Source organism: Topomyia yanbarensis, chromosome 2 (genome assembly GCF_030247195.1).
Source record: "Topomyia yanbarensis strain Yona2022 chromosome 2, ASM3024719v1, whole genome shotgun sequence".
In the NCBI taxonomy this organism is placed as follows: Eukaryota; Metazoa; Arthropoda; class Insecta; order Diptera; family Culicidae; genus Topomyia; species Topomyia yanbarensis.
The window spans coordinates 369,772,544-369,799,796 of NC_080671.1; the positions used below are offsets into that span (position 1 = coordinate 369,772,544).

A 27,253-nucleotide genomic window follows, 5' to 3' on the forward strand; every position below is an offset into this window, starting at 1 on the left:
GATCACGTCCGGAAATCTTTAGCCTTCATTCTAGCAATTTAGGTCCATACATTCACTTGGACCAATCAAAAAAATAAAGCTCATACCCACTTCTTCCTGAGCAGTTTGGATTTCGTATTGGACATTCAACTACTCATCAACTTGTAAGAGTAACTAACATGATAAAGGCAAATATCTCAGAGGGCTATTCCACTGGAGTTGCTCTTCTAGACATCGAAAAAGCTTTCGACAGTGTTTGGCACAAAGGTTTAATTGCCAAAATGTGAGATTCCAATTTTCCAATTTGCATAATAAAGATAATTAAAAATTATCTTACTAACCGTACCCTACAGGTTTCTTATCAGAATTGTAAATCTGTTAAGCTACCCGTTAAAGCAGGCGTCCCTCAAGGTTCAAGCGTCGCACCAATACTATATAATATTTTTACCTCTGATCTTTCAAATCTACTTACAGGTTGTAAAAAGTCACTTTTCTGTGATGATACTAGCATCTCAGCCACTGGTAGGAGTCTTCGTATTATCTGCAGTCGACTGCAACGAAGCTTAAATATTTTCAATGATTACCTGACAAATGAAAAAATTCCACTAATGCGGCAAAAACACAAATGATTGTGTTTCCGCATATGCCAAGAGCTTCTTCTCTTAAACCAAATCGTAACCATGTTATTAAATTTAATGGTTTGAATTTAACGTGGTCAGATCAAGTTAAATACTTGGGTTTAATTTACGATAAAAAACTCACTTTTAAGGATCACATTGAAGGAATCCAAACAAAATGCAACAAGTATATAAAATGTTTATACCCTCTTATAAATAAGAATTCTAGGCGCGCCTAAAGAACAAACTATTAATTTATAAACAAATATTTAGACCGGCTATGATATATGCAGTGCCAATCAGGGCAAGTTGTTGTGCTACTAGGAAAAAAAACGCTTCAAAGGATTCAGAATAAAATTCTGAAAATGATTTTGAAGTGTCCTCTCCTCCCTGGTTTAGCATAAATGAGTTGCACAGACTCGCAAACATAGAAACATTACAAATTATGACGAACAGTATTATAAGCAACTTCCGACAAAAATCGTTGCAATCTTCAATTGCAACGATTAGCTCTCTTTATAGTTTATAAGTTAGTTTATAAGTTTTTTTTCACTCCTTATTCATAAGACAAGTGGGTTTAAAACATCTTATTGAAAAAAAATACAATAACTGCGAAAGCATATTATAACTTAATAATAATTAACTGAATCATGTAAACAATAAGGATGAAAAGTCACCACTTGTGGCTGAACACCCAATATACTAAATTAGAAATGTAATGCAAACAAAACAATATAATCAAATAGAAAATAATATATAAAAAAGCACATACCCACTAGACCACACGGTCTACGGCGACATGATTGGGAACTCTATTGATATGGAAGAACCCATTTTCATCTGGAATCTGAACCGTACACAAAAAACTACGTATCAGATTCGCGGTCCGCGCACTATCATTCTAGAACACACGCGAATATGCGAAAGGCACACGGTTATGAAATAGAATTTATACACGCGAAGTTACATACACGTCAGCACACGCAACATACAAACGCACACGCGATCGAGCATGTGAACGTACAAATGTTCGAGCCCTTCGTGATGATACACGCGATCGCGAGTCCCTACGCCCGCAAATACCTGAACCGTACAATGAATATCGCATTCAGAATCATGACCCGCTACAATTGGCCTAATGCAGTGTTTTAGTGGGCGACATTGCCTGTCTCGTCTGCAAATTGTAGTATATGATTCGGACGGGGAGCCCTTCCGAGAACCTAGCTCTACAGTTCTAGTAGGACAACCCACGAAAAAAAAAAATTGGAATGAATATAATGACCGATTTTCTCATCCCCATTATGTATTGACGATAAACAAGATCTGAACATATATCACGGTGTTCCTAAAACCGTTATTAACAAAAAATGACCATAAATTTGCCATACGGCATTCGAAAGATACAGTATCCAAGCATCTTTTCAGTGAATTTGAAAATGATCCATCGAGAGATTCGAGAGAAATGGCGATTTGAAGTTTTATGACACGTTTCATAAGGCTACCAGCAAACACCCATGGGTTTGGTCCTATCTCTATAAACAAAAAAATATTTGTCCACTTATTTAGTACATGGCATTCGAAAGATATAGTAATCAAGTATATCTCCTGCAAGTTTGAAAATATTTCATTGACGGAATCGAAATTTATAACGGTTTGGATGTGGTATGCGGTCATAGATGGGTTTTATACCAGACTTCAAGCGTGAATCCATGTATGTCCATTGACTATTTAGATCGTTTATACGTGCCGCGGTTTTTAAAGGAAAACCTGACCATTTAATTACATAAATATAATGTACAAAAGGTGTTATTTATATGGTACACTGACAAAATATGAAAATAGGGTTGTCTACCAAACGTTAAATATAATGTGTAAATTAAAAAAATAGATAAAAGTCGGAATGTTTACTTCAAAAGGCCATATTTCAATGGTTTGTTGACCGATTCTAATTATTTTTTCATTATTGAACAAGTAGACGTTTCATCGTTAATTTTCATTAAGAAGAATATAAAATAGAATTGCCTACTTCAAAAAATAGACAACATAATTATCCTCAATTATATGTATTATCACCATTTAGTGAATATCTTTGTATTCAAAACGATGACCTATACATTAGTTGAATGCAACGAACGCAAACTACAAATGATGGAAAAATAAAACCATAAATTTAAAAAATATGAAGGTATTTGCTGATTCAGGTCAATTTATGTTATGATACGGTTTTTGTTGGAAATTTTGTACAATCGCTGGTTGGGTTGACAGATGTTAAAACTAGTCAAAGGGGATGTTATTAGTACAAGTTCATCTGCTTATATCTCTAACTATTGTCAGTTTTATTGTCGAATTGAACTTGTCATGAGAATTTGACATTCAGATGTTTATACAGCAATTGCAATCAATTAGTATATAAGAATGGATAGGCAGCTATTTTTAAAACAAAAATATTTACTAAATAATGATAATACATATAGTTGAGATCAACTATATCGCCTATTTATTGATGTAGATGACTCTGTTTTATATTCTTCTTAATGTAAATTAACAATGAAACGTTTACCTGTTCAATAATGAAAAAAATAATTAGAATCGGTCAACAAACCATTGAGATATGGCCTTTTGAAATAAACATTCCAACTTTTATTCATTTTTTCAGCTTTCACATTATATTTAACGTTTGGTAGACAACCCTATTTTCATATTTTTTCAGTGTACCATATAAATAACACCTTTTGTACATTATATCAGTCAGTCAGAATCGTCTTGAGTACTGTGGCTCTTAATAATAAAAATAATTTTTCTTCCAGTCCCTTGCTTTAAATATACGTTAAGATTAATCGAAAAAATTGCCCCCTCGCGCGAAACAGGATTGCTACGGCTCTGTAGCAGAATGTTAAACTCCAATTTAATTTTATCCGGCCGGCTGTCGGTCCACAACAGCCATTTCATATTTAAACTTTATTTTAATCAGAAAAGCAAATCAACATCATTTCACAACCTTTAATCCACCTTTTTAGAACGGCCGTTTTCTATCTATTTTCTGCCACATTTCATCTTCATATCGTTCTCTAGTTTCGACCACACTACCAAGAGATTTCTCCTTTAGTCTCAACCCTTAAACAGTTCCCGCACACTGACAGCGCGATGCACAGTGGCGAATTTGCTTAAAAATCTGGCCAAAATTCGAAAATGACATGGTAGTACTTTGGGTTCTAGTACATATATTGTCCTTAAGATGATGCTGCCCCATATGCTTCCAAACAGTTTAAACCATCGCGTTTTGCTCATATTTTTTTTTATCGAGCGCTCGAAATATCAGTATTATTCAAGTGTAGCTGGATTTTGCTAAAAGTGCCAGTTTTGAATTTTAAATAATGGATAGTTATGCTGACGGTATGTATTTTATTTATATGTATTGATGTCAAAAGATATTATTTTGTTTGTTTATAGAAAATGTCAATAACTTTCACGCTTTTGTAGGAGACGTTTTCAACACACATTTTTGCTAAAATATTGAAATACCTTTTTTGTCCCCGTATGTCCACTATGTTTCAATGCAATTTGTGTTCCTTGAACGTTTTTCCATTTGGAACATTATAGAATGCCCAAATTTGCCCGTTTTTGAGTAATCTTTGATTAAGTGGAGATGGAGACGGATTATAAGATTTTCAGCTTAAAATTTGGACTAGTACTTTTAATTACCGCTGCACATCCGGTAGTCGTAGCGAATCGCACTATAGGGCATTTTAAACAGAAAGAATTGTGTATAAAGTGGTGATAATTTCATCGAGATTCATTACATGTTAAAAAGTTATCAAAAGTGGAACGAATAATTTTGGTCGTTCATATTGAAAACCAACGAGGTCAACAGAAGTGATCGCCTAAGGTTCCAAATTTCAAAAATCTATTATGAATACCATCCTTAAACATGTCCAGGAAACACTGACGTTTAATCATACAAAGCAAAACATATCTAGAGGTGGAATATATGACTGGATACTACGCGAAAAAACCAGTAGAGTAGTGCAAAAGAATTCGGTAATTCGGCGATAGTTTAGTCCTGCCACTAAGCTAGTGTCGGATTCTGATGAGACGAAGTCGAAACATACCGTACAAGACCCATCTACCGATCAATTAACAGTGGTTTCTACTTCCAACGCTCTTTAAAAAACAATGCTTAAAGGCATTTCAATTCGATCTTCGTTTTCAACTAGAATATTTAATCAACTATCAAGAAAAAATACACAAATTTGTAAATGAATTGGCAGACAGTGCAAAATAGCCGAAAAGCCCAACAATTCTAGAGTGACATTCACCGATCACTACAAGTAATAGATATCCATTTGCCGAAAATTCTAGGTTTATAATTTTTTGTTACCGACAAATTAGCTCCAAACATGTGTTGCAGACTTTGTTCATATGGTCTGTGTATAATTCACTTAGAAATATTGTCCTTACACAGTTTTATTAACAGTTGGCTTTGAGTTAAGGGAAAAAAGCGGAAAAATGGCAACGGATTTAATGCAGCATTCAAGGATAATTATTTGGAAAAATACGAAAAGATGAATAATGAAAGTGTATATTATATTGATGTTCTAAGTACTATTTCCATATTTAACTTTATTTATAATTTCTAAATTCCGTGCAATATTCGAGTCAAAACAATTTCGCCGTCAAATTGATCGGTAAATGGAGGCCTAGCGGTGGATGGGCTCTGCACGGTAAATTCCATAACTAACTTAGTCACAGGTTTTGTGCTCTTCACGCGCAAAGATGGTTTTATACAATTTTTTCTTAATGGAGAAAAATAGCTTTTACCTAAATTGTTCTCCACTAAGGGGAAGATAGGATAGTGTAATTACAATATGTTCAAACATTTTGGAGAGTCCGTAGGGTTCGTAGAGATAACTGATCGCTATCAAACTTTGCAGAAACACCTAGAAATATCTTGTAACGTCAATAAATAGAGCACCGTGATCAGAGCTCATAAATACTGACATCCCTAGGTAAGTTAGAAAGAGGCACTAAATTCAATTCATGCCCACCGTGCTGAATGGAATGATTCAGTTGGTTATCTCGTTCTTTGTTCTTTAGGTGCAGCGCTATCGTTCAGTTATGTTACGTTAAAATTAAACTTCAGTTGCAAAGTTGTTTCTATGTCGGCTCTAAGTGTAATTATCGAGCAAAAATGCATCCGACATAGATTACGAAATTTAATTAAGCTCTAAAAAGACAATGATGCCACCATCTGTCTGCAATTTGGCTATTCCGTGACTTTCCTAGTGAATGAATTTAAATTTGCTCTGGACTGAAGGTATTCAATTCTGCGTGAAATTTCAGTCAGCTTCGAAGCGAATGAATTGAGGAGGCGTTAAAACTATGAAAGCTGGTTTCGGAAAATAACGCTGGAATTGGGGTTTGCTCAGGAACACAAATCGTGTTTTCATTTTTAGAAGATGGCGTCAATCCTATGCTAGCTTAGTCCTGTCACTAAGTTAGTGTCGGATTCTGTTGAGACGAACTCGAAATGCTAATTCCATAACCAATTTAGTTATAGGTATTTTGCCCTTAACGCGCAAATATGGTTTTTAACAATGTTTCTCTTGTAAAGAAAACAAAATGATTTTACCAGTATTTTTCTCCACTAGGGTGAAATATAACATGTTTTTACTTTAGGTATTTTGTGACACAATTTCGGTTGCAGTGAAAACAACATCTTGTTTTAACCCTTTCAGGCCCAACTTTTTTTCTAGTGCACATAGGATTCCAAAACTTTTTTTGCCTAAAATATCCAAATATGCGATCCAGAAACATTCAAAAAATTCTGTTTTGCAAATGCTTGCTGCAAGAAGCTGCTCAATTTTTGTCTTCCGATGCGTAATACACTTTTGCTGTCAAGCTCAAGCACGTGTTTCAGGTTGTTATGCCAAATAAGTTTTAACACCTGGGTCAACTTACTGGACGTTATTAGCACTGTGTTATCGATATGACGGAATTCAATACGCCGAATGACAACGAATCAGACTAATTTAAAAAACTTCAGGTTCACGGATATTTCTAATAAGTGTCAGTGGTCAAATAATAAGCAGTATGCAGTTCCAATTGTTAGCCTTACATGCTTTTATAAAAAATATTGGCAGAGCCAAAAGTGTTTGAAAACGTTGTTGTTTATAGGCAGTATGGGCAGTAAAAGGTTGAAAATCAAGTAGCGGCAGACCGTGAACATGTAATTAATGTTTTGTTTTTTCTACTACATCCTCAACTAAAAATTGCATCGTTGCTTTTCTTTCATGATCATACACTTGTACCTGTTATATGTTCCCGCAGAAGGCGTACATACATGCGCACTAGATTAAACTTGACCTTGCCGCTCGAAACCTTGGAATGATTGCGATCGTCCAACATGCAATGAGATTTGCGTAGACCATGACAACATTGAAAAATTGAACCGCATTATCGTATCGCGCTTTATTTTATTTATTAACCCAATTAACATGTTGCCCCCCTAGCAGAAGAGATGCTCCATCAGACCAAATCGAACAGCCAGTGTTGGTAAGGTGCGGTGACAGTGTTCATATTCGTGGTGGGTCTAACAATGTTCGTTAGGGAATCTTACGGAATCTTAGATCAGTTTCTCGCTGGCTTTGGCTAGGATTGAAACGCGCGTGCAGTAGCGGTTAGTGTGAAGATGTGGCTATTTCTAGTCGCGGTGATAGTGCTTCTGTTGGCGATAATTGTCGTTCGAGGTGGTGAATATTTAGCACTGTATGGAAGAAATGACATCGAACGGTTTGGTGCGGTTGTTGGACTGTTTCGTAACTTTGATCGGTTGTTCCGTACCCGGTTTGGGCCGATCGAGATTTTGGGCAGTTGTCACCCGGACGTGATTCAGCAGGTTCTATCGAACGTGGATTGCTTGGAGAAACCATTCTTCTACCGGTTTACCGGTCTGGAAAACGGATTGTTGAGCGCTAAACGTACGTACGAATGTGTAACTCGCTATTGTCGAAGTTAACGAAATATATTTCTCCTACAGATCAGCTCTGGAAGAAGCAACGGAAAACGTTGAATTCGTCGTTTAATTTAAAAATCCTGTACAGCTTCATTCCAATATTCGAGAGCTGCTGTCGGAAAATGATCGAAGATTTGAACGAGCTTGCAGCGGCCGGACCTACGGTTAATATCATGAACTGTGCCTCCAAATGTACACTGGAAATGGTTTTCGGGACGACGATTGGTATAGACGTGACGAATCAAAGCAATGAAAAGGAAATTCTGGGTTATGTTGAGCGGTAAGTGATTGGATAAAGCAACAGTTTTGGAGCATTGTCTATTATCCAATCGTTACTAAATCGATGGACGCACCGATTATGGATTTTAGAAAATATGTGATAACAGGATATTTATTTTTTTTTGTAATTATTTTTAGATTATTCAATCTGGTATCCCGCAGAATGCTTACCCTTCATCTGTATTTCGATTGGGTCTATCGATTTACCAAAGATTACCGAGAAGACCGCAAGCTACGAACCATTTGCATTGAAAAAGCGAACGAGGTTTTTACTTGTAATTGTTTGAGCATCACATTGTTCTATTAATACGATTCATTACAGCTCATTGACGAGCAAAAGAAACGTATCTCCAGTCGAAAAGATTGCAACAGAAACTGCTGCGATGAGTTGGGCAGTGAAAGCCATTATAGAAAACCTCGAATTTTCATCGAGCAACTGCTGGAGGAATCCAATGAAGAGGAAGAAAAATTTAGCGTTGAAGAAATATATCACAATGCGTACACGATAATATTAGCGGTAATACTACAAAAAATGAATTCTTCTAGTTTACTATAATTGTCAATCATTTTTTTGTTCGAAGGGTAACGACACTTCGGCACTTTCTGTAGCTCACAGCTGCCTTTTCCTTGCCATGTATCCGCACATTCAGGACAAAGTGTACGCGGAACTTCGGAACGTCTACCCGTGCGAAGATTCTCCAATCACACCGGACAATCTTAAACAACTTGAATATATGGAAATGTTTATCAAAGAAACATTAAGACTCTGTCCCGTGGTACCGAACATTGCAAGGCAGGCAGTGAACGATGTTTGGATCGATGGCAAGCGTGTTCCGAAAGGTAGCATATTTGTTGTGTCTTTCTATGCTCTTCACCGGCGTAAGGATATCTGGGGACCAGACGCATACCAATTCGATCCGGAGAATTTCCATCCAGATCGAACGAAGGGAAGGCACCCTTACGGTTATCTACCGTTCAGCGGGGGACCTCGAAATTGTATAGGTAGGTAACTGTAAATGATTTTATTTTGAATTGATAAAATGAAATATGAGACCATTCACCAACACAGGATGGAGATATGCTATGATAAGCATTAAGGTGATGTTGATATATTTGCTGCGCACCTTCAAATTAAGTACCGACCTGCGGCAAACGGATCTACGGTACAGGTTCGATCTTACCTTAAAGTTGGCGTTTGAACACCTCGTTCGGCTTGAAAGGCGGTAAAGCTGGAGTAGAAAGAAAGGTTTTAATTACTGCTAGGAAACTCAAAATAAATATTAGCAATTAAATTAAGAAAGGTACTTTATTCAGCTAATAGTTTTACGGAAGTAGTAGAAGTTGAAGAAACCCCACTAGAACGATGCTCTAGAGATATTCCCGGTTCATTAGAGAGCTTCAGCAGGGATTCAAATTGGTACCGCAAGTCTTCGAGTCTCCCATTGGTCTTTAGTCTAAAATTCCTCAGTATGTGAACCAATGTAATCTTCATGCTGATCATGGCGTAGCGAGAACCTAAAATTTCACATTTCTTTAATAAAATGCGTTCTAATCACTAAGAAACCATACCTACCAATGCAATTCCGATTGCCCCCGCTGAACGGTAGAAACGCAAACGGATGACGTCCTTCATTTTGCTCCAGCGAGAAATGTTCCGGATCAAACTTATCGGCATTCGGACCCCAGACATCCTTCCGTCGATGGACGTTGTATATGCTGACACATAGAATAGTTCCCATGGGTATCACCACTCCATCCAGATCCACATCCTTCATCGGTTTCCTCATGATGTGTGGACCAACTGGAAGGTACCGCAAACATTCCTTCAGAAACATTTCGGTGTATTGCAATTGTCGCAGAGTTTCGGGAGTGAACACCATACTCGAACTGGATGGAAACACATCCATTATTTCGTTGTACACTTTCTCCTGCATGTCAGGGTGCATTGCAAGCAACAGCGCGACATAGCTCATCTCCGTTCCGGTTGTGTCGCTGCCCTGTTGAAAATGAGACGTTCAATTGTCAGGTCAGTGAAAATGACTAGAAATGGTACCGCACCGCTACGATCATCGTATACACGTTGTGGATAATCTCGATGTCTTCGAATTTCCTACCGTCCTGGGAATCTAGCAGCTGATCGACAAAAATTTGTGCTTTGCGGTAACCATCGCTTTCAGTGTCACTGTTTTCCGAGTTTGATGATTGATTAGCTCTGCGATTGACGGCATCCTGAATTATCTGGTGGAATATATTTAGCAAATATTTTATTTACAAAGGGAAATGTAATCGGTTGTGTGTATGCAATCCATCCCCCACTGACCATAATGTAATCGGTTGTGTAAAGAAAATATTAATATTTGTGTTTTTGGGAAAAAAAACCCAGGGGACATCACTTAGGACTAGGGGTGATCAGAAACACAAATAGTGTTTTCGTTTTTGGAAAGCTAGCGTGAATTCAGCCCTAACGAAATCCTGTCACTATATTAATATCGAATTCTGATGAGACGATGTCGAAACGCAAATTCCACAACTAAGATTGTCTTTCTTTAAAGAGAATTCCAGAAAAAATTAGGACTATTTTTGCACAGTGGTAACCATTGTCAAGTAGCCCTGGCCACACATTTTATAAAAAAGCAAAATCAAAAATGGTCTTTTGTAGAATAGTTTAATACGTTAGGTAGCGTTAGGTAGCGTATAACAAAACAAAAAATGTTGAAATTTAAAAACTTCACCTACTACGGTTGAAAACCTAATATCGCCTACAACATCCACCAAACAGAAAGTAATGCAACATAAACACATTAGAGAATGTATTACACCGAACTTGAAAGGCTCAACTACATAGAGACAACGCCACATGTCTAATAAGAAAGAGAAAAAGTAACCCACACTCCCCTAATATTATTAAATTATAGGGGAATGTGTGCTGTTGTCGGCACCCTTTTGTTTTTGGCTCACAGCATGCCTGCTTTCTCAAAAGTCAAATGTTACGTTGGGGTGCCAACAACCGACCCCTTTTCTCTAAGCATATTGATATTCACTAACTATTTCTGATGTGCTCCCCCATTTTTCACAAAGTTGCGATTTTTTCAATAAGTATTTTAATATTATTGTTAAGGTTAACCTAAACAGGTTTGTGAAATATGTTGAACTTGTTTAAATATATACAATAGTTTTGTTGCTTGAAAAGTTACACATCTTTTTTGCAGCTAAGTTCCAGAATTAAAACTACGAAAAAATGCTTAAGAAATGTTAAATATTCCTACTTTTTTTTAAACATGATTTAAAACAAATAGAAATATGATTCGGTTTTTTCACGTGACTATTATCTTTCATTGGATCACTAACAGTTACAAGTATCAGCTCGTTATTTTGCAATGTTATTGAAAACTTAAAAATTGATCAAACCGATTTTCGCCAAAAAGTGCATCAGCGGGCTTCTTAAACCCATTCGACAAGTTTCGAGCTGTTTCTCGATACTGAAATATATCCTACTTGTTGGAAAGCGGCCCACATGTTTCCGATCCATAAAAAGGGAAACAAATCGGACATAGATACTTATCGAAGAATTTCGTGTTCGTACGGTATCCAAACTATTCGAACTGGTTGTTTACGATCCCTTTCACTGTAAGCACTACTTCGCCGACGGCCAACATGGTTGTCTGCCTAAACGATCGACAACGACCAACCTGCTCTAATTCACATCGTGTGCATTCGATTGAGCTACTGACGGATTGCAAACCGGATGGATCTATCCGCGGCCTTCGACAAAATCAACCATGATATTACAATAACCAAGCCAGATAAACACGGTATTCACGGTCAGCTTCTTGGCTGGTTTCATTCCTATCTCAATGAAAAGCAACTCCAAACATTAAGGACTATCAATCTGCACTATTTCTCACTATATCCGGCATCCCGCAAGGCAGCCACCTCGGCCCAGTAATATTTCTCCTTTATTTTAATGACGTCTATATCAACCTGCAAGGATCTCGCCTCTCCTTTGTCGACGATATGAAGATTTTTCGACAGATACGGGATTAAACATATACTGAACTACTTCAAAGAAACACAAATAGTGTACGTGGTATGATCTGAACAGATTGGTTGCAACTAGAGCAAATGGTCAATCGTAACGTTTGCACGGAATGGTTATCCGATCTAGTTCAGTTACCGTCTGTTCGACTCGAGCATTCCAAGACTCTCTAACGTCAAAATGGTTGAAGTCATCTTGAATTTAGTGCTGACGTTCAAATCACATACTTCATATATTGTTGACAAGACAGCTTGGGTTCATCTTCCGAATAGCAAAAATACTTCTGGGACGTATACTGCCTCAAATCGCTTTGTTGCACATTGGTCCGCTCAACATTACAATATTGTTCTTCTGCTTGGCATCCGTACTATCAGAACGGGATTGACAGAATCGAGGCTGTCCAACGCCGGTTCATACGCTTTACCCTTCGACATCTCCCATGGCGAAACAGATTCCAACTGCCGAGCAACGAAAACCGTTCGCCAGTTAATACACCTCAGCATCCGGAAGGACAGCTCTGGAGCACTACTCGTCTCGGCCTGCCAGAGTAGATTACTTTACTATTCAAGAACGCCTGCATCTTCAAGCCCACATTCGAATACTAGGTATTAACTCTCTTCTGCGACTACTTTTTAGAAGTCATCAACAGTCGCAACAGCGCTGTTACCGAACTTTCAGTAGAGTTGCCACTTCCGCTGAACTATGATTAAAAAAACTAGAAGGGGCAGCCCTATGGGGTTGCACGAACTGTAGACGTAGGACTATACTACTTAATGTAAAATATTTATTTTCTTAGTACTTAGTGTGTGGGAAAAACACCTGGACCGGTGAAGAAAAATCAAATTTTAGACAATATAATCACATCTCATGTATAGACCAAGCTTTCTAGTTGCTCTCAAACAGATCCTAAAAGTTCAAACACCCTTGGACAACCCCAAGTTTGTAGATGTGTTTCGATGCCACAGGATTGTAAAATGGTTAATATTAAGTCATGAAAATTCAATTCTTCCGTGACAATTTTTTTTGCCTGCAAAATGCCCTGTGTGTATGCAAAGCTCATGATTTGTTGGGATATTAGCATTGATCGCTGCGCATTGCATACATACAGGACATTTTGCAAGTCACCAGAAGCTGTTCATTTTACCACCGCCACATGTTCAATTTACCCACTCGCTATAAACATGTCTCATTTTTGGACATGTTTAGAAATCAAGAATCATGTTTGAAAAAATGTGTTTATGACGAAGTATTTTTACCAGATATGTACAAAACATGCCTAACAAGAAACATATAAGGTGATTGTAATATCTCATTCACTTATTAGTTAGAAAATAATGACTTTGCTTAACGTGTTCATTTTACCGCCAGTTCCCCTACCTACCAACACATTCACCCCAAACATTGAACCCAAGCGCACGATGCAAAATGAGTCAACGCTGATATGATGACAATTTATGATTTAGAGATCGGCGTTTCAGTCAATAAAAATCAAGAACACTCGTTGTTCTCTTTCTCCAACGTTTCGGTCCTTATTGGACCTTTTTCAAGGAATCGAGAATTTTTGTGTGTTCTGTTGTCGTTTTGTTCATGCTAAACAATATAGCTGTCATACTATCCTTTATCCGTATGGCTGTTAAACCCACTCGTCGCAATAAACGTTTAAATCAGACACATTGAATTAGGCCACGATTGGCGTCACTGCACTATTTTATCAAGATCAGTGCAGTGACGCCATGGGGCATGATTCGCAAGTTTTCTGCAAATTTGTCGTTTCCAATTTTTCAAGTTCGTCGTTGAGACTCTTTCTCGCAGCAGATAAACAAGGTCGTTTGTAGCGTGCCACAGTGGCGGATTTCCCTAAAAACCTGGCCAAAAGTCGAAAATGGTTGTCAGATTTTTCAAAATTCAAAATGGCGCATGCAAAATGGCCGACATTTTAATCTAAATATAAGTAAGTTTTCACGAATGAAGATTTAATGGTTCCAGTGTATGCCAATAATGTTTATAATGTATCGAATTTTAAATAGTGTGTAGCTAAATGATAGAATTTGTTGATTTGAACGCATTAAGAGGTTTGGGTGTCTAGATAATGTAGCTATTATGAGAATTGATGTTATTAGTCATTTCAAACTATGTATTTTGAAATATTATGCAACATAGTTACAAAACTTTCAAACTCTGTACGATTATTGCTCATTTGCTGATGAACATATTTCTCAAAGAACGAAAAATAGTGTTTTTCTAATATTCAGAAAATAAGCCGATTCTGCGACGAAATGCATGGAGTGAAAATTGGCAACAAGTTTGCATGCAAATTGCAGTAACTAAAAATAAATATGAGAAAAATACGAAAATAAGTGAAATTCACTAAGATTGATAGTTTTATTTAAATTAAATTTGGCCGAGGATTTGTCCAAAGTATATTATTATACTATGAAACGTCCATTTAAATTAATGCGTTATACTTGGTCAGAACATACTAGTACTACTTCCTGTTATAGTTTTGTGCAACCACGTTTTGTTGTCATGGTTGCTGACATGCTACGACTGTCAACCTTTTCACAAACCAATTCGACAAACTGGAGTGTACGCCACAGTGAGCTCTTTGTCCAAATAACGGCCGGAGATCCCAGTATTATGTTGCACTACTCTACTGATTTTCGCTCGTAGTATCCAGTCATATATTCCACCTCTAGATTTATTTTGTTTTGCATGATCAAAGGTCATAGTTCCCCGAAAACGTTTAATCATGGTATTCATAATCGATTTTTGATATTTGGAGCCTTTGGCGATTACTTCTGTTGACCTCGTTAGATGGCAATATGAACAACCAAAATTATTTACGTCTTTTGCGTTCCACTTTTGATAACTTTTGAACATGTTTATGAGTCTCGATGAAATTTTCACCACTAAATACACAACTCTTCCTGATCAAAATTCCGTATTGTTCGACTCGCTATGACAACAGGAAGTGCAGCAGTAATTAAAAGTACTAGTCCAAATTTTAAACTGAAAATCTTATAATCAATCTCCCTCTCCACTTAATCAAAGATTACTCATAAACGGGCAAATTCGGGCAAGAATTCTATTATGTTCCAAATAGAGAATCGTTCAAGGAACACAAATTGCCTTGAAACATAGTGGACATACGTGGACAAAAAAAGTAATTTAATTATTTAGCAAAAATGTCTGTTGAAACCGTCTGCTACAAAAGCGTGAAAGTTATTGACATTTTCTATAGACAAACAAAATAATATGTTTTGACATCAATACATATAAATAAAGTACATACCGTCAGCATAACTTTCCATTACAACTTACACATTTGAAACCGACACTTTTATCAAAATCTAGCTACACTTGAATAATATTGATATTTCGGGAGCTCGATGAAAAATATGAGCAAAATGCGATGGTTTAAACTATTTGGATGTGTCAACACTTCAAATATGGAAATTTTTGAGTGTTTCACTTAAAATAGCATGCAGCAGCACCATCTGAAGGACAATATATGTACTAGACCCCAAAGTAATACCATGCGATTTTCGACTTTTGGCCAGGTTTTTAGCCAAATCCGCCACTGTGCGTGCCTCCGTTCGAACGGTCAGTGAGTGAGATTTGCGCAAAGTACATATCAAATGATATTAAGTTCCGTAAACGGATTCACAAAGATCGCACGAATAGTACTCAATAAACCGAATAGTAGCCATGTGTTAATTGAGTTGGTAATGTCCAATCAGTGTCCTGACTAGAATACTGCAATTGTGTTTGGAAAAATGCAAGAAAATTTCTTTAACATTTTCGAACTCACATCCGGCAGAAAAGTTATTGTTTGAAAGCACGTTTGCAAGCTACACCAATGGTTGGCATGTTCGGATACCGCCCAAGAGCGAATCTCAAGCTTTATCCAACTAATTGACAGTGGTAGAACTGGTTCTGGACCAACGAAGTCGGTCGCAGCGCTCACTCTAGCGAATTCGTCCGCCCATTCATTTCCAGTAATCCCGGAATGACCGGGTTCCCAACATAGGAAGAAAGCATTTGAAATGGTAAGTTCTTCGATTTGAGTTCGACATGCGATTATTAATTTCGATCTCGAATCTGCCGAACTAAATGTTTTTAGGGCAGCCTGACTGTCAGAGCAAAAATAGATTCTTTTACCGCAAATTCCCTGTTGAATTATTGTCCGCCAGACAGAATCGCAAAGATATTTGCTTGGAATGCGGTACAGTATCTACCAAGCGAATGAGATTGGTTTAATCTCATTTCATTACAATAGACACCAGCACCGGCTCGACCCTCCAATAAAGAACAGTCAATATAATAAACTACGTATTCTTCAAGTTGTCGCTCCATCTAGCCAGACAGCTATTCCTCCTGAAGAGGAATTCTCACACTGAAAGTTTTAAAAGGAAAACTACATGTGAGTGCAAGGTCACTGGGAGCAAGTGTATACTCATCCCAATCCCAAGGCCACATTCTAGGGAGGCTAGTTTCACGAACTATTCGGTTACTGTTCCAGAGCCCAGTAGCATTAAGACGGAATGCAAGGTGCTTCTTGTTTTAGAAACACATATAGTGGCTTTATGTTCAAGAGTGCCTCTAGACCATCATCCTCTGAATATGGTTTGATTGGATTGTCATAACTTCTCCCTTCTGGCACCAAACAAGGCACCCGTATACCAGTATTGGTCTAACAATTGTTCCACAATCCACTGAATGTACTTAGGTTTGAATCCCCAAGATTTGTCGAAAGCTCGTTTACATTGGCCGAAGGCCATGCAAGCTTTCTTGATTCTGAAATTGATGTGAGCTGTCCAATTAAGTTTTGAGTCAAGATTACCCCAACGTACTTAACTTGACCTGCGATAATAATTTCAGAGTCAAAGAACTGCAATGGACGAGCTCCGGTTGTAATCCTTCGTTGCGTGAAAAGAACCTTTGATATTTTATTTGGATTAACTGATAGCCCAACATGAAGACACCATTGCTTAACAACACATAAGGCTTGTTGCATCAAATCAAAAAGTGTGTTAATGCAAATACCGGTGATCATTATATAATAGTCATCGGCGAAACCATACGTCGTAAACCCAAGCTCATTAAGTTTCCTCAACAAGCCATCGGCGACAAGGTTCCGTAGAAGTGGTGACAGCACACCACCTAGAGGACATCCACAGACACTCAGTTTCCTTATCTCTATTTGTCTTAACGATGAGCACAGATGTCGGTTGCTAAGCATTGCGTGTATCTAGTTCGTGATATATGAGGGTACTCCATGATCTCGTGCTGCTTCCAAAATGGGTTCGAAAGACACGTTGTCTAAAATACCTTCAGCGTCAAGAAAAACTCCTAAACTTTATAGCTTTCGCGAAAAATCTTTTTCAATATTTCAGACAATATTGTAAAACAGGGTGGTAGTAGACTTCCCCCGTCAATATGCATGTTGAAGTGTATACTGTTGGTGCTCGTTTGATCTGACATCCCGAATGTAGTGGTCGATCAATCATTCCATTGATTTGAGAAAGAAAGAGTTAAGACTGATCGGTCTAAAGCTCTTAGCTCTTTGCTTTGTCATAAGTAACGCGGCCACCTTTAGGAATGAACTTAGAAATAGTTCCCGCCTCACTTATGGCATGTATCATGTTGCAAGACTACAAGTAAGAACTTTTTTTTCAAAATATGCTTGACGTCATCATATACTCTTTGAAGCAGAACGGGAATGATTCCATCTTTTCCTTGAGATAAAATTAACCCTCCGGAAGTCACGCAAATGGCCCACTGAACAAGCAGCCGCTGGTGCGCTAAGACGATTTCGCTAGATTTTCAGAGCATCGTGCACTCAGTGCACTAGCGCGACTCCTGGAAGGTTAAAAACGGAGTAAATCTTTCAATCGTCCGTCTTATCGATTCGGTAGTCACAATTCTGCGAGCAATTACCTAAGAATCAGAACTACCTGACGAGAACTCAGGGGCAGTCGTTAGTAATGGCTGTGTGCCAAAAAGAAAATTGAGTACTACATCTTCATCAGACGAGTTACCACTACTGGGAATTCAAATTGAGCTGACATGAAAATCTTTCGATTTCGCAACTGACTTATTTAATCAACTAGTCTCGTTGTGACTTGAGACATTTGCTCGAGCTTTTTCCAACCATTTCGCTCAGAGGATCGAAGAGCATTGCTTTGCAAGCAAACTTAAATACTTCCGACCCAGCGTATGCGTTTACTAGCTCTTCTACAAACCATGCTGAGTCAAACAAGTTCGGTATTCCACCCAGGGTGTTCCTCTAGAAGCACGCATAACTCGAAGCGAGCAAGTTTCTTGGTATGCTGCTACTATGAGTGAGTTCGATTTATTCACGGCCTCATCCAAGCCACTTGGAGATTCAATCGTCGGAAGATTTCCCGTAAAACCAAGACACCAAGCCCTCTTCGAAGGGATCCCAGGTCGTAGATTTGGGTTTTCTATATGTGGCGGTATCTAGTGAGACGTTTAAACGATCAAAGACGATGTACTTATTATCAGATAATGACGGTTCGAGCTAGTTTGGTACGAGCCAGTTTGCCAACTCATGCGTAATACTGTCAGAGCAGAGAGTTACATCTGACACCTCTTCTCTGATAGCTCGTGCAAATATTGGGCGATTTTCTACATCAAGTGTATTTGTAGATTTGTACTACTTTAGGGGGGGGGGGGTTCAGCGTGAAAAAAAAACACTTTTTTGCGAATTATTTTAGAGCTTGGGTGAAGCAAATTCATCAAATCTTTTGTACTTTATAGTGTACCATTTCAATAACATACTGTAATTTTTTTATGCAAAAATATCGACAAACGACTCGGTGACGAAGCTTTTTGTACGTCTCTGGAAAAAACTTGATTAGCGGTATTACCTGCCATTCAAAAACTACTTAACCGATTTGAGATATTTTTTTCATTTAATGGGGTGTTATAAAACTCATAAAAAGGCGAAATTTTTCCTGAAAAACAGCAATTTTTATTTAAAATGAGTAAAAAACCCCTTTAATTATTTTTTTTTTCAAAAACTCAATGTAGGGGTTAGGTATTTTTAACACAGAATGTGTATGCAAAATTTGAAAGAAATCGATTAAGGAGTTTTGGAATGGCAGGTAACACCGCAAATCATGTTTTTCCAGAGACGTTTTACAAACAACTTCGTCACTGAGTTGTTTATCGATATTTTTGCATAGAAAATTACAGCATGTTATTGAAATGGTATACTACAATGTACAAAAGTTTTGATCAATTCGCTTCACGCAAAGTTCTAAAAAAAATCACAAAAAGTATTTTTTTCACATAGAAACCCGTACCCCCCCCCCCCTTAAAGTATTCTATCAATTCGCTGCCTCTTAAGCTATCTCAAATTATGTGGTGGGCATTTACATCACTGCCGATTATGAGAGGAAATCCATATCTGCCACAGTATGATACAACCCTTTTGCAATCATTAGGAGGTGATGGTTCATTATGCAGAAAACATGCCGAATAATAGACGTATGTCGTCTTTATGTTACCAATTGTCATATTGACTGTGACAGTACAAATATCGCGAGTTGTGAGGTCGGATATAGGACATGGATAAATAGCATTTTTCGCAAGTATACATGCACGAGGCATTTCACGTGGGTTTGTTAGGCCATTTTCGTTAAAAGCTACGAAGAAAGGGTTAAGTAGCTTTCCAACATAGAAGTTTCCATTATGTAAAAACGGTTCTGAAACCAAAGCTATAGAAGCTTTTCCTTCCTGCTCAAAGCAGGATGGCTTTATGCTAAAGATTAATTTATGATATTCTAACCATAATCACTTATTGTACACCAACTAGAAGATCCCAAACACGTTGGCTTATAATCGCGAACCCTGAAATGGGTATTAGGGACATGACCATCATTTGAATTTCGCGATTTGCGAAGAAACAAACATCCACTGCTTTAGAGATTCACTTAATACACAGCAAGAAAAAGACCCTCGAAATTCCATACGCAACTGGCATAAAGGGCAAACACGAAATTATTGCGACACATTCAACAGGGCATAACTTTTTTTACCATTGGGTAAAAATCAACCAAATTTTGCACACTTTCTCATTGATGTGTATTGTTTACATGCTGTCAAACTCGAAGTCGTGTTTTTCGATTCAACGAAAATGGAGGTGAACCAACGCAAGTCGAGAGAACAAATTCTTTCAAAACACCTGGAATTTTCTGACCTGTCGCACCGGCAGTTGGGAAAAATGTTGAACATTCACAATTCAACCGTCTCCAGAGTGTTGAAGCGGTTCCAGGAGCGGTTGACGTTGGACCACGGCAAAGGAGCTGGAAGAAAACTGGGACCGGAGAACAAAAAGACGGAGGGAAAGGTGAAGCGGATGATTAAAGCAAATCCCAACGTCTCAAGCCGTGATTTGGCTAAAAAGATCGGCATGTCGCAGAGCTACGTCCAGAATGCAAAGAAGAGAGCTGGACTACATACATACAAGGTACAGAACTTCCTAAACCGCGATGAGCGGCAACAATCGACGGCTAAAACTCGGGCACGGAAGCTCTACGAGAAGATGCTGACAAAATATGGCTGCTGTGTGATGGACGACGAAACGTATATAAAAACCGATTTTAAGCAAATTCCGGGGTTGGAGTTTTTCACCGGCAAGAGCAAGTTCTATGTGGACGATAAATTTAAGAAGAAGAAAATGTCGATGTTCGCCTCCAAATATCTCATTTGGCAGGCCATCTGCTCTTGCGGACTGAGGAATGAGCCTTTCGTGACAAAGGGCGAGATCTACAAATCTGAGTGCCTCGAGAAGCGCCTTTTGCCGTTCTTGCAGCAGCACGACGAAGCTCCGCTATTTTGGCCAGATTTGGCATCATGCCACTATTCTAAAAGGGTCCTGGAGTGGTATGAGGCCAATTCTGTCCATTTTGTTCCAAAGGACATGAATCCGCCAAACTGTCCGGAGCTGCGCCCGGTGGAGCAGTACTGGGCAATGATGAAGCGGGAACTTCGGAAGAGCAAGAAGACAGTCAAAGACGAGAAGGACATGTTAAAAAAATGGAAAAAAAACTGAGAAACTGGTACCGGATGACACTGTAAAAACTTTGATGGAGGGCATCAAGCGAAAATGCGTTCAATTTTACACTGAAGGCTCCATCGATTAACTTTTCTTTTGATTTTTGAAGTAAATATATGTATAAAACTGGCCTAAAATTTTGGTTTAATTTTAAACATTATAAGAAAATTGGCATGACATTTTCGGTGTCGCAATAATTTCGTGTTCGCCCTTTATTTTAGTCCTGCCAGCCACTCTTGTCTTGAGCACTCCTGTTTTTAGTAGTTTCTTACGACATGGAAGCAAGAACCCAGTGCGTCAACTCCTGGCTATACCTGAACCACAAACGGTTGCCAAATTTGTGGCAGCTGTTTGGACCATAATGACAGCCGCAAAAGTAGCATCTAGCACCTTATAATCAACTGTAAGTAATGTTGGGGTAGAAATCAAAAACAATGACGAAGGATATACACTGCTGGCCAATAAAATAGGTGTCTGATAGATTATTTTGTTTTTCTCTCTATTACACATACCAAGTTACAGCAGTCTCAATCACACCTATCGCACACACAAGCCTTGGTATCTGTCAAGTTACTAGTGGGTTGTTGGCGCTGATTATATTTGCAATCTTTGTCAAGATGTAAAACAAAACTGCCGCAGGCTTTTTCGTGTGGTCAATATAATAGGTGTGTGAAATATATTAACGGGTTATTATTTTACATAATTCCATTATACGTTTTATTTGGTGAAGTTTGAATTCTGCGTGCTAATAAATGTAATTAAATGTCGAATAAGTCAAAGATTTGTTATATAATGGATCGAGCATCTCACTGTACTCAAGTGGAACGAGTTTTGCTAAGAAATTTTGTTCAAGAAGATAAGACGTACAAATAAATCGCGATTACACTTCGGCGTTCCGAAAACTTCGTTACAAATGCCTTAAAACCTTTGAAAAAAGGAAACACGCAAAAAAACCAAGAAAACATCTACAGCAGCTGACCATCGTATTGAATTATTAGCGAAATCTGATACTTTCGCGTCATCCAAGACTAGTTCAGCGCAAACTGGAAAAGTGGTAGGTTCGAGAACAGTTCGCCGTAGGCCGTAAAATCCCAATCTTCCAGACAGAATTGCCAAGAAGGTTCCACTATTGCGAAGCAAAATCCTTCGAAGAAATATGCAATTTGCTTTACAACAGCGTTAATGAGCCTGGTTCAGAAGGCATTAAAAAATGGCGACATATCCTTCGGAGGGACGAATCGAAGATAAACCTGTTTTCCTCCGATGCACAACGAAACGTTAAACGTCCAAAGTGCAAAATGTTTAATCTGCGGCACACGCAAAATGTAGTAAAGCAGGGAGGCGAGAACAATGATGTTTGGGGCTGCTTTTCGTAAAATGGCGCAGGTCCTATTTTCCGCAACACCACTATAATGGCAAGATTCGAATGCAATGCTAAAGGATGGACATCCTAAAGAATATCATGCAGTCCTATGCCAAAGATAACGTACCTTTACATGGCAGTTTCAGCAAGATATTGATCGAAAACACACATCGAAGTATGTAAAGGAATGACTTCGGGATAATAAAGTAACTATAATTTCGGACCCTGCCAATCTCCTGTCATCAATCCCGTAGAAAACCTACGCAATGTACTTAAAAAGAAGTTATTCGGTTAAAATTTTACAGATAAGGATCGTTTGTGGAAAGCAGCTTAAAAGGAATGGTACGCTATACCAACGGAAACTTATCAGCGTTTGAATGACTCAATGCCGAGACGAATGGATAAAATTTGGTTGAATAAGGAGCTTACGCAGGTTACTAGTTGTTAAAAATATGAAAGTCTTAAAATCATTGGATTTGACAAATTTTAATGCAATGGATTACAATACACCTATTTCATTGGCCAGGTACTTTTTTGGATTTTATAAAGAAGATAGAGTTACGATAAAGCATAACATTTAATTTACAAATAAAAGTGTTCTTTTTCATATTTACGACTGTGCCTAACTATAAAATATTTGAATATAAAAATATTTTTAGAGAAAACTCAAAATTTCATGTATTTTTATCTCACACCTATTTTATTGACCAGCTGTGTATAATGGTCACCCGTACGTGCAAGAAGCAGGGAAGAACATCTACTCTCAAGCACCACGACAGCTTTAGCGATGATGGCCTTGAAGTGAAAGATGGGAGAGAATTACATGACCCCCATGACGCAGTATGGGCGCAGACAAATGTTTTCCCGCCGCGAAACAAGGTCTCCACTCGCAAGAAAATGTTGCGTGTACGAGATACAACGGATAATTAATAATATTTGTTTTTATTCATTTTGTTTACATATTGCAAACATATCAAAGCTGTGTTTAGTAAAAGAATAAAAAATATAAGCTCATTTAAGCTGCTTGCACACGAGGCTACAGGACACATGCCATAAAAATATTCACTATGGATTTGGTTTTACTTATTCTAACGCTGTTTCTGTTGCCGCGTTGGAAAACCCATAGTGAATATTGTTTGTGACATGTGTCCTGTCACCTCGTGTGCGTACAGCTTCAACGATCGCATGCAGATAGAGTCCGAAACAACACATACTAAACAAATGTTCGCTTGAGTGACGCTCATACATGTACAATTTTCTAAGTTCGTTTTTCACCTGTTTATCATCTTTTCGGTCGGTTTTCGGGTGTACTATCAAATTAATGTTATCATAACTTACTTGGTTAGCTATCCGATATGCCTCCTTCCTCAGTTTAACATCATCTCTGTAGTCTTTAGACAACCGATAGATCATCTCCGAATGGAAATGAAGACTGAGAATCCTCTTCGAAGCCAGATGGAAAATCCTATCGAAACAATTAACAACACCATCAACACTGTCTTATCAAATCAACAAATAAGCTTACTTTGAAATTAGTTTCATAAACGTATCCGCTTCCGTATTCTTGGTAATATCCACTCCGAAAGTGGTTGCACAAACCATTTCCAGTGCACAGCCCAACATGTAAGGTGCGATTAGAAACGGTTTACCCTCCGGACATTTGTATAGATTGTTAACCGTGTTCTGTGCACACTTGTCAAAAATTGGAATAAATTCGTTCAAAATTTTCTGATTGAATGTTGGGTTCAGTGCCTTCCGTTGGCTTTTCCAAACGTGATCTGCAAAACGAAAAATCATATATTACTTTTCACCATTCACTTTCACCTTAACCATCAATCCTAGTTACAGCGGGCCGAGAACAGTCCATAGTCCAACTTGAAGAAATCGTAAAAGTACGGTTTCTCTTGACAATCCGGATGGTTCAAAATTTTCTGCGCCATACTAGGATCATTTGTGCAAATCATCGGCACTACTCCGAGCCACAGTTGAAACAACTTTGCGGGATGACTTAAGGCACTAGCGAAATTTTGAAACCGCTCTTCATCACTTTTCCCAAGAAACATCAATCCATTGCCGATAATCGGATAGCACGGCTCAACTGTCGGTAGCTCTTTCGTAAAGGAAATGGCCTGTCTGTACTTGACATATTTTGCTACAACGAACACAATCACTAACGCGATCAACACCACAATCATTTCCGTCATGAATCACCCGCAAAGCCCTTCGCAAGTACCGAACGCCGTTCGATCTAGACTCGTTTCTTAGACTGGTCGGGAAAGTTTCGCAGTGTGGGACTTTTATCGACTAAGCCACTCTGCGTCGGGTGCGCATATACCGCTCAGGTTATTAATTAGAGGAAAACCTTTGATCTTCGATGTGACGAGTGTAGAGCGCTGCGTTAGTGATGTACCCGCTGAGATCGGTGTCCCGAGCAGAAGTTTCCTACATTGTTTGGGGTTGTTAATATGTTTGGGACAAAAGAATTATTTGTTTATATTGAATATGTTTTTGTATGAGCAATAATGATTATCAATGCTGGACTACACGATCGGAGAAGATTCAAGCCGAGTTGTCCAGTTGAGGTCGGTCACAATCTTCTCAATTGGACAATTTCTCTACAGATTAGGAGTAGCTCATTAAACGTCAGGGAACGGGTGAGCATCAATAACAAGGATATATCAACAATTTTCTACCATACAGTCAAACTTTTCACTGATTTGTTCTTAGTCGGGGCTCAATTTGATTCGACTTAGATTGTGTCGGATCCAATGTCCATTGAAGGGTTAAATAGGGCCATGTGCGCAAGGTATTCGATTAAATCTGTTTAGAATCGTTTTTTCCATGCCTCTCAGCTATTGTCATCATTTTATGTTCCGGATTCAAGTAGGAAAACTATTGACGTGGATAGCTCGTGTTTGATTGAAATCAGTTTCAGTAAGCTCAACCAGGATACATTGTCATTGTAATCTGTAGATAGCTGAGTGTTGGGATAGGTCGAACTATTGCAACTATGTATTTAGACGCAGTTAACCAGAAGCACTACAGGTAATAATGGAAATAGCAATTTCTCATACATTTAAAATATAATTCCATTCCGAATTGAGAAAGAGTGCATTTATACAATTTTTAATCTGTTGGCAACTTGTATTTAATATAAAAACAATGTATTGAATATGAAAACAATCCCCATACGAAAAGAAATCAATTTGTACTTTCAATGTCATTCATGCACGAAATGCATCAAGTAGTTTGAGCACCGCTCCCTACAAAAAATAGCATTAGCAGTGATTGTTTGTAATCAAGGGGCACTGTTTCGAGAATCCATAATCCTGCATCTGCATCAGCAGTAACCTAATCGGGTGTAAATAATTCTTGGAATTATTGCATTTAATTGGTCGGTAATGGCTACTGCTAAACTTAGCAAGCAGCTCAATCATTAGTGACTAACGCCGTTCCACGGACCGGGCTGGTCCGGTCAGTAATGACACAGGCGAGAACCGGTCCGTTCCGTTCGATCAAAATTCTCGAGCATACCATTGTAGGCAAGCCCATCCACCATCGGATAAGTGATCTGGGTATATGCGAACTACTTGCTCCAGCGCTTACAGATAGTTATTGTCCATTGTTGAGCACACGCGCTGAATATGTAATATTGTTACTATGTGGAATAACACTCTTACTATCTACTCGTCCTGGGCAGCTTCATTTCAATTGTGGTTTTCTATGCAATCGCTTCATCTACACATTGCTCATAGGTTTTTTTTACCTTTCTGACAATAGAAATGTATGGAAAAACACTCAATAATCGAAGATTTTTCCTGAACCGAATCGTGTCTACCGGTTTTTTCTTTGGGTAGAGAGGGCGTAGTAGGTGGTAATTTTGTTCCCATTTTCATAAGTTTTGCAAGCCCCTAATAATATGGTGGAATCAGTTTATATGTTCGAAGTGCAGTCCAAAAAATGCATAGGATTCGCTCAAACTTTGAAAACTTTTTCCAAGGCCCGGAGGGTCGAGTCTCATATACCAACCGACTCAGCTCGACAAAATGGGACAATACTGTATCGATTTTGTTGGCTATTTTCGACAAATTTGAGACTAAGAGAAACGTCTTAGTCTCAAATTTGCCGAAAATAGCCAACAAAATCGATACAGTAGAACCTTGCGGCAATTAAAACATAGTAACACAAAATGGGACAATGTCTGTATGTGTGTGTGTGTGGGTATGTATGTATGTGCACTAATGTCATGTTATTATCTCAGCAACCGCTGAACCGATCTTAACGAAATTAGTTTCAAATGAAAGGATTAAAGTTGCCATTTAATACTATTATTTTTGTTTTTCGATATGTTGTTTACTTTCTGAGATCTCGATGATTTTGTCAAAACACAAATAGTTTAAAGCAAATAATTTTTGAACAAAGCAATGCATTATATGTACATAGCAGTGTTCAGAAATTTCAAAACCAGTTACCTATTTCTGCTTGCATTTACCGAAACCGACATTCAAATTCAACGCCTCCCGCATTCATTAACTTTCCAACCGACTGAAGCTTCATGCAGAATCGAATGCTCGACTGCAGAGGAAATATAAATTCATTCACCAACCAAAGCATTCGTTTGTTATTATGTGAACAATTTATAGGCAGATGTTAGCATCTTTTACATTTTACAGCATAAGTGAACTGCGTAATCTATATCTGAGGCACTTTTGCTCAATAATTCCCCTGAGAGCTAGCACAAAACAAAATTCAGTTTGCTTCTTAAACCGAACATGTACGTACCTGAATGTGCTGCGTCGGGAGAACGAATGACGAGGGAAACGAACCAAAATTTTCATTCATCGCAGCGGGCATGAATTGAATTTCGTTTTCTTCCAAGTTC

At 38.2% G+C, this 27,253-nt stretch overlaps 2 protein-coding genes across 2 annotated transcripts in view; one reads left to right on the forward strand and one right to left on the reverse strand.

Moving 5' to 3' along the window:
* The window catches only part of LOC131680745 (cytochrome P450 4C1-like), a 61,936-nt gene extending 37,283 nt beyond the window's left edge, over nucleotides 1–24,653 (reverse strand). Inside the window, exons 1-6 of the mRNA XM_058961453.1 lie at nucleotides 24,218–24,653; nucleotides 23,897–24,149; nucleotides 23,710–23,836; nucleotides 9,946–10,125; nucleotides 9,461–9,884; nucleotides 9,199–9,402 (exon numbers count right to left, since the gene is read on the reverse strand). Of these exons, the coding sequence (XP_058817436.1) occupies nucleotides 9,199–9,402; nucleotides 9,461–9,884; nucleotides 9,946–10,125; nucleotides 23,710–23,836; nucleotides 23,897–24,149; nucleotides 24,218–24,575 (1,546 nt within the window). The 5' untranslated portion in view covers nucleotides 24,576–24,653. The remainder of the gene's footprint in view (nucleotides 1–9,198; nucleotides 9,403–9,460; nucleotides 9,885–9,945; nucleotides 10,126–23,709; nucleotides 23,837–23,896; nucleotides 24,150–24,217) is intronic.
* On the forward strand, nucleotides 7,255–9,114 carry LOC131684496 (cytochrome P450 4V2-like). The gene is made up of 6 exons (XM_058967429.1): nucleotides 7,255–7,573; nucleotides 7,633–7,888; nucleotides 8,026–8,152; nucleotides 8,210–8,404; nucleotides 8,469–8,889; nucleotides 8,957–9,114. The coding sequence occupies exons 1-6, from the start codon at nucleotides 7,285–7,287 to the stop codon at nucleotides 9,112–9,114; spliced, it is 1,446 nt and encodes a 481-aa protein (XP_058823412.1). The 5' UTR covers nucleotides 7,255–7,284.
* Nucleotides 24,654–27,253: the final 2,600 nt, after the last annotated feature.

Excerpts from the sequence above, each read along its gene's own strand:
- LOC131684496 (XM_058967429.1), top strand. The coding sequence starts at position 7,285 with ATGTGGCTATTTCTAGTCGCGGTGATAGTGCTTCTGTTGGCGATAATT. Across the intron at positions 8,153-8,209 it reads GCATTGAAAAAGCGAACGAG|CTCATTGACGAGCAAAAGAA; the intron begins GTTTTTACTTGT and ends GATTCATTACAG. Across the intron at positions 8,405-8,468 it reads CGTACACGATAATATTAGCG|GGTAACGACACTTCGGCACT; the intron begins GTAATACTACAA and ends TTTTGTTCGAAG.